Raw genomic sequence first — 15,097 nt, 5'->3', positions numbered from 1 at the left:
TGCTGCTTTATAAGAAACATTCATGTGGTTCTATATGAACCTGTTTGAATAAGGCTTTAATAAAGCTCATTAAACATCTATGGAAATAAATCTCAGAAGAATTATTTATGAACTAAAAATGCTAATTACAGTGTCTAAGAAAACTTCCAACATTAAAGCCCTTGGGTTTTTTCCACCCATCTCAGAATCCCACGATGTAGTAAAATTATAGCACCATTATCTACAGACAAATTAAAACTTCTAAGATGAAATCAAATCAAAAATTCTAATTACAGGACAAAAAGTACTCATGTAAATCAATAATGGAAAACTCTTAAAACTTACATCCTTTCTTTCAGAATCCTGATACTTGTTCCATTCTTCAGAAACATAAGACAGATAGATGTTTACAACATTCCGAACTCATCAAGACATGATTATTGCTTTTTACGCACTCATTTTAATCAGACTATTTCCGAGTTGTTATCACTTTGATGTGCTACAAATCAACATTCAAAATTCTGGTTTGCCTTTTTGTAACTATCATTTGCTCATTCATTCACCCCAAAATTACTAATACACCTAGTATAGGATGGATGATTTGGTTTTTTTCAGTTTGGGGATGGAAAGTTATGACCTAGATTTTAGGTAGATTTGAGGGTCCCACTTCCTCTCCCAGATACCCTCTACCTTCAGCTTGGGGAGATGCTGCCATGGGCCTTCTGTCAGTAGATGCTGACTTGAACTCCTAGCAGTGGCCAGCGCAGGCACACAGTGGGGTAGATGCACAGACATCCACTGCTAGACAGTGCAGGCCTTTGATGGGATTTGAATTATTGAGCTTGAGAGTAAAAACTGTGCACTTCAAAGCTGTTTTCATCTCTAGTACATGCAAACATTTTCGTATCACTGAAGATAAATTCAGGGGGATACTCTTGGGGGACCAGATGGAAGTGGGGAGGAGAAAAATCATAGAGGACTTTTGGGATTTCCAGATTCATGGTATTGGCCCTTTGAGGGGAGTCATTTGCGATCTGGCTCAGGAACAAGATTGAACTGCATACCAGCCAGACAACTTTGTAGGGTTAAGTTACTTAGTCCGCCTTGTCCAACAGTAGCCACTAGCCACATGTGGCTACTTAATTAAAATAAAATAAAATAAAAAATTCAGTTCTTTGGTCACTTAGTCATATTTCAAGTGCTTGGGAGCCACATGTGGCTAGTGGCTATTGTACAGGACAGCAGAGAGGAGAACATTTCCATCATCACACAAAATTCTACTGGGTCTGAGTCCAAAGGCGAGACTAGCTATTCTTCCAGCATCTGCCCTTCCACATGGTGGCATTCGTATGTAATAGGTGATCACATTCAATCCTCACTACATCACTGTGAGGAGGGAATTATTCTCAGGAAACAAACTTACGGAAGATTGTAATTTGCCCAAGGTTACATAGTTTATGATACTGATTGCTTATTTATTACGTGTGAGGCACTGCAGTAAGCAGTATCTATGTGTTATCTCATTTCTTACCACCACCCCGTTGTATAGATGAGGAAGCTAGGAACTTATAGGCTACTTGAGGGTGGTCTCAAATCTGGATATTGAGCATAGATTATATCTTGAATTATCAGTACCTGGTACTAACTGCACTTATATTTATGGTTTCATTTAATCTCGACAGAAACTATAAGGATATTAAAGTTCCACATGGTAAAGAAACCCCATTCACTGAATAAATATTTACTGAGTGTTTATGAGCCAGGCGTTCTAAACTCTGGGGGCTAAAGTGTTGAATGAGAATGATGAAGTCCCTGCCCTCAAGGAGCTTATATTCTACAAGAGAGAGACAGAATAAACAAGTAAACAAACAAACAACACCTTTTCAGAATAAGGTAAGTGCTATTGAAGAAATAAGCAGAAAGCTTTGCTAGCAATTTTACTGGGTGGCATGGAGAGGCAGGAGTAGTGGTAAGTGCCTTTTAGACAGGGTCGTCAGCAAAGGCGTTTGAGGAGGTGACACTTGAACTGAGTCCTAAGGCATGGCAAGGAGCCAGTGAAGAACTGGAGATTGAAGGAGTGTTTCGGGCAGAGCAAGTGCAAAGGCTCTGAGGCATAAAAGAGGCTGAAAGTGCTCAGGGAACAGAAAGGGGGCCAGGGTAGCTGGAGTGGAGTTAGTAAGGTTAATGGTGGAAAATGAGGGTCAGAAAGGTGACAGAGACCACTGTGCATAGGATCTTGTGGGGCAGGCCAAGGAGTATGGTTTTGTCCTAAGTCTAACAGTTAGCCTTTGAAAAAAGTATGAAACTAATATGATTTGCCTGTTAAAATGACACCTCTGGAGGCAGAGCTGGGGAGCCTAAACTCCTTCCCCCTCATCACACTGAGCATCTTTCACTGAGAGGTAGTACAATCTATGATTGTCCTCAGTCTATGTCTTACTTTTTGTTAAGCCATACAACCTTCAGCTCCATGCCTTGGAGTCTTTGACTATAAAATGGGCTGGATATCTGTTCCTGCCTATCTCAGAGGCCTTTTAGTCATATTAATGAGGATATACAGATAGAGAGTTGAAAAGACCAATTAGCACAGTGAAACTGTTGTTGCTACCAGGTCTACAACAAGCAAGATCTTAGGTCCTCTGGGCTCTAGTGATCTGACTCTGCACAGACAGAGCTACCAAAAACACCTATGATAAAAACCTCCAAAAACTTGTTCTATAATGAATCATTCCCTAAAGAGGCAACAAAAGTGAAACTCCAAACCAATACCTAGTGGCTAGCACTGGGCCTGATACTTGGTAAGCTTTCCACTGGTATTAAGAGAATAATGAATGAATCAATGAGAAAGCCGCACCATGCTTACTAATCACAGACACCCATCCAATATCCTTTGCCTGATCTGCCTTAGTAAAGGAACCTTAATTTCCACGTTTCCTTTGGTGGCCAGGTGACTAAGGATTGACCAATGTGTGCAAGCAGAAGTGGCTGGGTGGAGCTTTACAGAAAGCTCCTTACAAATGGGAGCTGACACTATGGAGAACAGTATGGAGGTTCCTTAAAAAACTAAAAATAGAACTACCATATGACCCAGCAATCCCACTACTGGGCATATACTCTGAGAAAACCATAATTCAAAAACAGTCACGTACCACAATGTTCATTGCAGCTCTATTTACAATAGCCAGGACACGGAAGCAACCTAAGTGTCCATCGACAAATGAATGGATAAAGAAGATGTGGCACATATATACAAAGGAATATTACTCAGCCATAAAAAGAAACGAAATTGAGTTATTTGTAGTGAGGTGGATGGACATGGAGTCTCTCATACAGACTGAAGTAAGTCAGAAAGAGAAAAACAAATACCTTATGCTAACACATATACATGGAATCTAAAAAAAAAAAAAAAGGTTATGAAGAACCTAGGGGCAAGACAGGAATAAAGACGCAGACGTAGAGAATGGACTTGAAGACATGGGGGGGGGGAAGGGTGAGCTGGGACGAAGTGAGAGAGTGGCATGGACATATACACACTACCAAGTGTAAAAGAGATAGCTAGTGGGAAGCGGCTGCATAGCACAGGAAGATCAGCTCGGTGCTTTGTGACCACCTAGAGGGGTGGGATAGGGAGGGTGGGAGGGAGACGCAAGAGGGAGGGAGACGCAAGAGGGAGGGAGATGTGGGGATATATGTATATGTATAACTGATTCACTTTGTTATAAAGCAGAAACTAACACACCATTTGTAAAGAAATTATACTCCAATAAAGATGTTAAAAAAAATAAAAATAAATGAGAACTGACTCAGCTGGGGGAATTCTTTGCCTTTCCTCCTTCCTCCTTCTTGGAACAAGAACATGATGGCTGGACCTCATGGATGCAAACTTGAGGTCAACCTCAAAGTCATGCCCTAAGGATGGCTGAGCAGAAAGGATGGCAACCATTATTAAGGAGCTCTTTTACTAGCAGCCAAATGCTGTTCCTAATTTACACATTGACCTTCCTATCGACTGTGGAGAGTGACACATAAAAATCATGTGAAAAACTGCTAACTAGTAGAGATCACTGAGGCCAAGTTTAGAGTCTATGGTCCTCTCTTAAATGTGAGATTCTAAGGCTGTGTCAGATTCTCAGTTCTGAGAATCATAATTTCCCAACTTGAAATCAAGGGACCCAGTCAGCTAAATCACAAATCACTTTTTAAAAGTCACCAAGCTTTAGAATAAAAATGATGCGGGTTTTTCCAAGTTGTATTTTTAAATGTTGAATATAGACAATGGCTTTTCATATGTTTGAGTCCTGGAAATCTACAGTGCATATCAAAAACTGCCCATCTATAATACAAAACATCTTCTAAAGCGGCTGGACCACCCTTAGCTTGTGGGGACAGAACTTACTTTCTTTTCATCTCCAGTGAAATTGTATTCCCATTCTCTCTGTGGCTGCAGAGTTAGACTTCCTGGTTTGGGAAAATGCTTGATTCAAGGATGGGAGGTCTCTACCCCATTGCTCTTTGGAGCTACTCTGCCGCTTAACACACATTTTATACTTCTAACTTCTCTTACTAGACCTGGCTTTTTTTCTTGTTTTTTGCTCCCTACCTTCCCTCCTCTCATTTTGCTCTAACTTCTTACACTTTTCATTAAGTTTTTCATTGTTTTTCTAACATATGCAAAACCACAAAGGTACAACTAGGATTCTGAAAATAGTAACATCATTTGCCAGGTGTCCCAGGACAACTGGGATGAAGGGAGAAGAAAACCCATGAGGTCCTTTTGTGTGAGGTAGCTTATCTGCTTCTGGCAGCACTGGACTGATGCCCACCTGGAGAATTACACATGGACCAGATGTTCATCATGCCTTCACCTTCCATTAGTAGTTTGACAAAATGAAACCAATTTATTTAACAATTTTTTTTTTTTTTTTTTTTGCAGTACGCGGGCCTCTCACTGTTGTGGCCTCTCCCGCTGCGGAGCACATGCTCCGGACGCGCAGGCTCAGCGGCCATGGCTCACGGGCCCAGCCGCTCCGTGGCATGTGGGATCTTCCCACACCAGGGCACAAACCCGTGTCCCCTGCATCGGCAGGCGGACTCTCAACCACTGTGCCACCAGGGAAGCCCTAACAAATTGTTTTTTTGTGGGGGTCGTTGTTGTTTTTTTTAAAGCATCTACCATGTACAGGTAACAGTGGGGAGCCTCAGGGAGACACAAAGATGAGGAACTCCCAGTGTCCGCTCTAGGGGAGCACATGGCTTCATTGGGGAAAAAAAGTCAGACACCTTGATTCGTCAAGAACTGCCGAACAAGGACTTCCCTGGTGGCGCAGTGGTTAAGAATCTGCCTGCCCTTGCTGAATGGATACAAAAACAAGACCCATATATATGCTACAAGAGACCTACTTCAGACCTAGGGACACATACAGACTGAAAGTGAGGGGATGGAAAAAGATATTCCATTCAAATGGAAATCAAAAGAAAGCTGGAGTAGCAATACTCATATCAGATAAAATAAACTTTAAAATAAAGAATGTTACAAGAGACAAAGAAGACTACATAATGATCAAGGGATCAATCCAAGAAGAATATATAACAATTATAAATATATATGCATCCAACATAGGAGCACCTCAATACATAAGGCAACTGCTAACAGCTCTAAAAGAGGAAATCGACAGCAACACAGTAATAGTGGGGGACGTTAACACCTCACTTACACCAATGGACAGATCATCCAAAATGAAAATTAATAAGGAAACACAAGCTTTAAATGACACAACAGACCAGATAGATTTAATTGATATTTATAGGACATTCCATCCAAAAACAGCAGATTACACTTTCTTCTCAAGTATGCATGGAACATTCTCCAGGATAGATCACATCTTGGGTCACAAATGAAGCCTCAGTAAATTTAAGAAAATTGACTTCATATCAAGCATCATTTCTGACCACAACGCTATGAGATTAGAAATCAATTACAGGGAAAAAAACGTAAAAAACTTAAAACACATGGAAGTTAAACAATACGTTACTAAATAACAAAAAGGTCACTGAAGAAATCAAAGTGGAAATCAAAAAATACCTAGAGACAAAGGACAATGAAAATACAATGATCCAAAACCTATGCGATGCAGCAAAAACGGTTCTAAGAGGGAAGTTTATAGCTATACAAGCCTACTTCAAGAAACAAGAAAAATCTCAAATAAACAATCTAACCTTACACCTAAAGAAACTAGAGAAAGAAGAAACAAAACCCAAAGTTAGCAGAGAGAAATAAATCATAAAGATGAGAACAAAAATAAATGAAATATAAATAAAGAAAACAATAGCAAAGATCAATAAAACTAAGAGCTGGTTCTTTGAGAAGATAAACAAAATTGATAAACCATTAGCCAGACTCATCAAGAAAAAGAGGGAGAGGACTCAAATCAATAAAATTAGAAATGAAAAAGGAGAAGTTACAACAGATACTGCAGAAATACAAAGCATCCTAAGAGACTACTACAAGCAACTCTATGCCAATAAAATGCACAACCCGGAAGAAACAGACAAATTCTTAGAAAGGTATAACCTTCCAAGAGTGAACCAGGAAGAAACAGAAAATATGAACAGACCAATCACAAGTAATGAAATTGAAACTGTGATTAAAAATCTTCCAACAAACAAAAGTCCAGGACCAGATGTCTTCACAGGTGAATTCTATCAAACATTTAGAGAAGAGCTAACACCCATCCTTCTCAAACTCTTCCAAAAAATTGCAGAGGAACACTCCCAAACTCATTCTATGAGGCCACTATCACCCTGATAACAAAACAAGACAAAGATACTACAAAAAAAGAAAATTACAGACCAATATCACTGATTAATATAGATGCAAAAATCCTCAACAAAATACTAGCAAACAGAATCCAACAACATATTAAAAGGATCATACACCATGACCAAGCGGGATTTATCCCAGGGATGCAAGGATTCTTCAATATACGCAAATCAATCAATGTGATACACCATATTAACAAAGTGAAGAATAAAAACCATATGATCATCTCAATCAATGCAGAAAAAGCTTCTGACAAAATTCAACACCCATTTATGATAAAAAGTCTCCAGAAAGTGTGCATAGAGGGAACCTACCTCAACATAATAAAGGCCATATACGCCCAACCCACAGCAAACATCATTCTCAATGGTGGAAAACTGAAAGCATTTTCTCTAAGATCAGGAACAAGACAAGGATGTCCACTCTCGCCACTATTATTCAACATAGTTTTGGAAGTCCTAGCCATGGTAATCAGAGAAGAAAAATAAATAAAAGGAATACAAATTGGAAAAGAAGAAGTAAAACTGTCACTGTCTGCAGCTGACATGATACTATACATAGAGAATCCTACAGATGCCACCAGAATACTACTAGAGCTAATCAATGAATTGGGTAAAGTTGCAGGATACAAAATTAATGCACAGAAATCTCTTGCGTTCTTATACACTAACAATGAAAGATCAGAAAGAGAAATTAAGGAAACAATCCGATTCACCATTGCAACAAAAAGAATAAAATACCTAGGAACAAACCTACCTAAGGAGGTAAAAGACCTGTACTCAGAAAACCATAAGACACTGATGAAAGAAATCAAAAATGACACAAAAACAGATGGAGAGATATAACATGCTCTTGGATTGGAAGAATCAATATTGTGAAAATGACTATACTACCCAAAGCAATCTACAGATTCAATGCAATCCCTAACAAATTACCAATGGCATTTTTTACAGAACTAGAACAAAAAATCTTAAAATTTGTATGGAGACACAAAAGTCCCTGAATAGCCAAAGCAGTCCTGAGGGAAAAAAATGGAGCTGGAGGAATCAGACTCCCTGACTTCAGACTATACTATAAAGCTACAGTAATCGAGACAATATAGTACTGGCACAAAAACAGAAACATAGATCAATGGAACAAGATAGAAAGCCCAGAGATAAACCCACGCACCTACGGTCAACTAATCTAGGACAAAGGAGGCAAGGATATACAATGGAGAAAAGACAGTCTCTTCAATAAGTGGTGCTGGGAAAACTGGACAGCTCCATGTAAAAGAATGAAATTAGAACACTCCCTAACACCATACACAAAAATAAGCTCAAAATGGATTAGAGACCTAAATGTAAGACTGGACACTATAAAACTCTTTGAGGAAAACATAGGAAGAACACTCTTTGCATAAACCACAGCAAGATCTTTTTTGATCCACCTCCTAGAGTAATGGAAATAAAACCAAAAATAAACAAATGGGACCTAATGAAACTTAAAAGCTTTTGCACAGCAAAGGAAACCATAAACAAGATGAAAAGACAACTCTCAGAATGGGAGAAAATATTTGCAAACGAATCAATGAACAAACGATTAATCTCCAAAATATATGAACAGCTCATGGAGCTCAATATTAATGAAACAACCCAATCCAAAAATGGGTAGAAGACCTAAATAGACATTTCTCCAAAGAAGACATACAGATGGCCAAGAAGCACATGAAAAGCTGCTCAACATCACTAATTATTAGAGAAATGCAAATCAAAACTACAATGAGGTATCACCTCACACCAGTTAGAATGGGCATCATCAGAAAATCTACAAACAACAAATGCTGGAGAGGGTGTAGAGAAAAGGGAACCCTCTTGCACTGTTTGTGGGAATGTAAATTGATACAGCCACTATGGAGAACAGCATGGAGGTTCCTAAAAAACTAAAAATAGAACTACCATATGACCCAGCAATCCCACTACTGGGCATATACCCAGAGAAAACCATAATTCAAAAAGACACATGCACCCCAATGTTCATTGCAGCACTATTTATAATAGCCAAGTCATGGAAGCAACCTAAATGCCCATCGACAGATGAATGGATAAAGAAGATGTGGTACATATATAAAATGGAATATTACTCAGCCATAAAACAGAACGAAACTGAGTCATTTGTAGAGACATGGATGGATCTAGAGTCTGTCATACAGAGCGAAGTAAGTCAGAAAGAGTAAAACAAATATCGTACATTAACGCATATATGTGGAACCTAGAAAAATGGTACAGATGAACTGGTTTGCAGGGCAGAAGTTGAGACACAGATGTAGAGAACAAACGTATGGACACCAAGGGGGGCCAGCGTCAGGGGGTGGTGGTGGTGGTGGGGTGAATTGAGAGTTTGGGATTGACATATATACACTGATGTGTATAAAATGGATGACTAATAAGAACCTGCTGTATAAAAAAATAAATTAAAAAAATAAAGAAAAAAAAGAATCTGCCTGCCAATGCAGGGGACACCCGTTCCAGCCTTGGTCTGGGAAGATCTCACATGACACGGGGCAACTAAGCCCATGTGCCACAACTACTGAAGCCCACGCGCCTAGAGCCCATGCTCCGCAATAAGAGAAGCCACTGCAATAAGAAGCCCATGCACTGCAACGAAGACCCAACACAGCCAAAAATAAATATATAAATACATTTTAAAAAATTGCTGTATTGTATCATAGTCACACAACAAAATACATACTTTAAAAATTTCATTAAAAAAAGAATTGCTGAACAGAAAATATGATTTGCTAAAAATTAGTGCAAGTCATTTACTATATTAAAATCTAGCAATTCATAAGGCAGTTAAAAACAAATGCAAAACTCACTGGCCCCCTTTAGAGGATGCTATGGAACCAAAAGATGTTAAACAAAGGGAAAGAATTAAGCATGTACTCTTTTTCATACAAATTGTAGTTCAGGGCAACCAAATCACTGATGAGGCAAAGATTCTCTTTATAGTATTCCAGTAAATAAATAAATGAAGAATTAGAATATCAGCATTCTGCAACTCTTAATGAAAAAGACAACAACTAGGTCACCTGCGCCTGCATTGGAAGATACACACTACTACATATGGGGTGTTCTTGCCCAAAAAGTTCAAATCTGAATTAGATCAAGCCTTTTGGTATAGGGGATAGAGGAATGCTTAAATGATATCACGAGTAAACAATCACCAAAATCCAGGCTGGGGAGTACTCCACAAGACAAATGACCCAGATTTTTCAACAGATAAATTGCAAGGAAAAAAGTAAAATGTAAACCTATAGATTAATAGACACAATTTATGGACCCTATTTGAATACTGATTTGAACAAACCAATGATAATATAAACTTAAAGGGACAATCAAGGGAATTTGAACACTTTAGAAATTTAATGACATTACATAGTTATTGTTAATTTTTAGATGCTATATGGTATACTGCTTTTCTTAACAAAAGAGCCTTTTATTTCAGAGCTACATATTAAAGTATTTATGAATGAATGCTCAGGATTTGCTTCAAAGGAATTTAGTGTTGGTGACGGTGAGGAGAATGGGTAGGGAAAACAGACGAAACAGGATTGGCCCAAAGTTGATCAATGCTGAATGCCCAAGCATGTATCACCAAGCTTCATTAAACTAGTCCAATTTTGCTTGAAATACTCTATAATAAAAAGTGAAAAAAAAGGGGGCTTCCCTGGTGGCGCAGTAGGACATGGGTTCGTGCCCTGGTCCGGGAAGATCCCACATGCCGTGGAGCGGCTGGGCCCGTGAGCCATGGCCGCTGAGCCTGCACGTCTGGAGCCTGTGCTCCGCAACGGGAGAGGCCACAACAGTGAGAGGCCCGCGTACCACAAAAAAAAAAAAAAAAAAGTGGAAAAAAAAAAAAAATCAGGACTCCACCTCTCCCCCAAATTTTAGTTTTGAGTAAGACGGCATAGAGGGAGAGAGCAGTGTTATGCAGAGAGCCCAGAGGAGGCTTTCTGCAGGGGGCAGCAGGCATGCTCTCAGCAGTGCATGCAGGAAATGCCACAGTCCTAGGCGTAAAGAAGGCTCACCCTGTACATGTCTGTCAAGCCCAGGAGGCTGGGCCACAGAGCACAGATTTCTGTCATGGGCAACAAGAGCCGACCGAGAAAGGCAAAAGGCGGGGGGTGCTGTCCAGATGGGCAGCCATGAGTCTCTCTCTTGGGTTCATGGAACCATCAGCGTTCTGAACCATGGGAAGACACCATTTATCATGAGCATGGTTGAAAGAGGGGACCCTGGGAAGGCTCAGAAACCAGGCAGGTAGCATTTGCAACATAAAAATGACACTAAAGGAGAACTGACAGAATCTGGTTTCTCGCTGCAAGGATGGGGATGAAAAGAGGCCGGTCAAAGAAGACTGAGAGGGTGGAGAAGGGTCTGGCAGAGAAACGGCAGGTGGGAGGTAGAACTCAGGGAACAGATGTTGGGCCAAGTCTACCTGTTAGTAGAAAGTATGCATGAGGCACTTGTAGTGTTTTCTCTTGCTGCTTAGTTCAAAGAGGGAGACGGGGAAAATACTTGTTCTTTTGATCTCTATAAATCAAAGTATAAACTCTGTGCCAAAATAATTTAACAGCTGTGCCTTTTTCCTTAAAATTATTAGTTCTAAAAACAGAAAATATAAAAAGTAGGAAAATCTGCGAATCCTACCTTAGAAACCAAACCAAATATTTCTTCTTAAAAAAACTAACAACAACAACAAAAACTATACAGGTATATAAATGATACGGAGACATTTTTTGCCTTTATAACCTAAGTTTCAGAGACCTCAGTTGTAATCTTCAGAAAACTTTGACAACAAAAAACAAAAGGACATTAACTGTACATGTAGGGAACTTCTGGATACAACAGTCAGCCTAAGGAAAAAAATAAAAACCAAAACAAAACAAGACATTTACACTTCAGGATAATTTCAACTATACAAACAATGTAACTTCACCATTGCTGCTGATGTAAAATAACGATGACATTATGAACATCGCTAAGTAAAATTTTGCAAATATTTCTTCTAGGGACTTAGTGAGAACTAGATTTTAAAAATGAAGTGTAAAAAAACCCCTAGATTTTCCAATTGAAATTTTTGAAAAGAAAAGATCAGACTTACTTATGACATCCTGATCACTGCCTTAACATTCAGCATGGTGTATCGTGAAACAGAGCTGTCTGTATAAAAATTTTATCCTCATAATGAATAACGAAAGAAATAATCAGAGGGTTACAGAGCAAGGACAGTGCTTCTGGAAGCTGATATAGACCTGGAAAATAATTTTGATGTTTGCTAGCATGTACTGAAGGCTCACACAAATAATGTGTAAGAGGAGACAAACTAATATAACTCTATGAAAGAAGTTAGCAGCCTGAATTAACTTTACCTGAGACAACCATTTCCCTCCACATAGGTTGTTTGGACCTGGCCTTCACAACATTTTATTTGTCCATCTTTCTTTTCTCTCACATTAGCTGAGTGAAATTATCAACCCCCAAGGCAGCATCCTCCTGTGATATGTTAGGCTGGTTTATAATAATGAGTCCATGTGTGGACGGGAACAGCGATAGCTGGTTTGCTTATTTGTGCGAAGTTTGAGAAGGCCCCAAGTTGGACCCTGAGTGAAGCAGGTCTGCACTGTTTAGACCCACCCTTTTGGGATAAAATAGGCATGTGTCTGAGTAGAGAAATGGGGCTGCACCCGAATCGTGGAATTTCCAGAATTAGGAAAAAGGGCTTCAAAGAATGACAGGATAAGAGGAAATAAGGTTTTCAGGTGGAAACCAATTTAAAAGGGAAAAAAAGACCAAAAAAACAACCCTTTCCAGATGCCCCTTCTGTGCAGAATCAGTTAGTTTTAATATCTCTCAGATAAGTCATCAAAAATAAAATATCTAAATAAATAAAATTTAAAAATCTACAGAATACTCAGAATAAAGTAATTTAGAAAATTTATTGACTCTAGCACTGAGATTTCACCTTAGCTAAGATATTTCTAGTTCTTTTTAAACAGAACTGTTTCTGACAAAAGTAACTCATTCTAAATGACGTCTGTAGAGGTGAAAATTCACCCTGGGGTAAAGCATGCTCCTCCTGCAAGTAATTTACCTTGTGGAACCTTCAGGGCAACTCTTTAATGGCTACTGTCAAAACAACTTCTAAAGCCATACACAAAAGCTAGAAGACACTTATGCCCCTCACCCCATATGCTGTGGTTTAATTTTACTGACAAACTAAACTTTTAAAATGTTTTCCCATTTATATTTGTCCACAGGCATTCAGAAATAATAAGTGTATGCTTAAAGGACAATTATTACTTGTTCCACAGGGAAACCGATATGGCTTTTCTCACCCAATGGGTTGGTTCGTCCTTCTTTCCAAGCTGATGCTTCTGAGGTACAGAATATGGGCATGGGCTTGGGACGCAGGCCTAACTGATACATGGGAGAGGCATAAAAATTAAAATAAAATAAAGATAACCCTCTATGTAAACTTTATGCTTCCACTGCAATTACTCCATTTTCGTTAACATTTCTAGTGTGAATTATAACCAGAGCAAACAGATCATCGTTCCACATCCCAGTAGATGTCAACAGACAAATAACCACTTCAAACTAACCACTCTCTCTGTCTGACTGAAGAAGGGGCACATTGCTAAATCCTTACTATTCTGAAGGAAATAGGAACTCTGGGTACAGGTGATATTCCAAATTAAATTATGCAGATGTCTGAACATATTTGAGTTCCCAGAGTATGAGCAGTACTTGTTCTAAGATCTCACCACCTCTTCTATAACAGAACATGTTCAACCACAGTTGAGTTGAAATAGTAACACTTTCTTGGGGAAATTAAAGTTAGCAAACTTATTAGATGAGAAATCAAATAATGACTCACATCTTATTCTTTTAAGTATGACAAAAAAGATAAAGCTATTTATCAAAATTTATTTTAGCAAAAGTTGTGGCTATCTTTTCACACCTATTTAAAGCAAAAATCAAATCCTGGACAATCTGTAACATTTGGAGTAATGCTCTTTTACATCATGCACAAAATTTTTATTTTGACGTATTCAATTTTAATGAAATTTTAGTAATATATATCAACAGATTTGGGGACAGCTGAGGAGCCAGTATATTTATCACTGAACAAAAGTTTTAACACGTAAGCACGTATTTGCAAAAAGCAATCTAAGAAATCTTATGAAAAGATCCCATGAAATCCAGTATCAAATTAAAACAGCAAGGAATAAAAGGACACCAGAAAAAAAAAAGATCTGTTAAATGCTGTTTTTCAATTCACTTACTGTCCAACCAAAATCTTTGTTGCTTTGATGAGAAGAATATATTTTTAAAAAGTTCTTGCTAGATCTGCTCTATGGGACACACACACACACACACACACACACACACACTCTCTCTCTCTCTCTCTCTCTCTCTCTCTCTCTCTCTCTGACAGGGATTCCCAGGACACCAGTGGGGCCTCTTTTAGGCCCCTTAAGTGTTAACAGCAGAGGCCTGGCTGCGCCCTGTCTTCAGAGCACTGCGGTGAGCATGGCCATAAAACTAGGGGACATTACTGAACCTTAGAGTGTCTGATCCTCCCCCCAACAATACACACAACTTTACTCATACAATTAAGGCTGCTAGTTGGCATTCCATTTAACTGTCAAAGTCAGACCGGTGGCAGCCCCGCAGCCACAAAGAGATGCCTTAAATGAGAAGAACATGTTTCTACACCGCATTTGAGAAAGTTTGGCTCCAAGCTATGCACTGATTAATATCAGATCTCCTCCTTCATTCTCTGCTCGACAACCTTGTCACATCTGGCTGACAAATCCTTAGGAGGTTATGCAAAACCAGGCGGCCGGTGGGGCTCGGGGTCTGGCCAGCAGCACCTGAGGGGCAGCGGGGACCACTTCGCGGCCTCCTCCTCCGCCCTCGGGCACCCCCCGCCCCCGGTCCCCTGCCCCGCCGCCCGGTCGGCAGCGGGGACCCGCCTGGGCGCTCGGGTGGCGAGCGAGCGCGGCGCCCCCGGGGCCGGGAAGCCGAGTGCGGCCGAGGTTCAACACCCGCGACGCGGGACCGGCTGCCCCGGCGCTTGCAGGCGATGCCGAGTGCGGCGGGGGTACCGCCGCCGGCTCCGAAGCCCGGTCCAGTCCTGTCACCTGCAGGCTGCCCGTCCCCAAGTAGCCAGAGCCCACTGTGTCTGGCTTGGACGTGGAAACCCTCGAGCCTGACCCCGATTTCTGGGGCTGCCTGAACCAGGGGGGAA

General features: G+C 40.0%; 1 protein-coding gene across 1 annotated transcript in view; it reads right to left on the bottom strand.

Moving 5' to 3' along the window:
- BNC1 (basonuclin 1) overlaps positions 1–14,662 on the bottom strand; it is a 30,113-nt gene extending 15,451 nt beyond the window's left edge. Inside the window, exon 1 of the mRNA XM_029239390.1 lies at positions 14,490–14,662. Coding sequence (XP_029095223.1) covers positions 14,490–14,567 — 78 coding nt within the window. The 5' untranslated portion in view covers positions 14,568–14,662. The remainder of the gene's footprint in view (positions 1–14,489) is intronic.
- Between the last annotated feature and the right edge of the window lie 435 nt (positions 14,663–15,097).

Source organism: Monodon monoceros, unplaced genomic scaffold, assembly GCF_005190385.1.
Source record: "Monodon monoceros isolate NGI ecotype Baffin Bay Population unplaced genomic scaffold, NGI_Narwhal_1 Super_Scaffold_21, whole genome shotgun sequence".
NCBI classification, from domain to species: Eukaryota; Metazoa; Chordata; class Mammalia; order Artiodactyla; family Monodontidae; genus Monodon; species Monodon monoceros.
The sequence above is the reverse complement of the archived record's forward strand: the minus strand, read 5'-3'. Positions and strand labels throughout refer to the sequence as shown.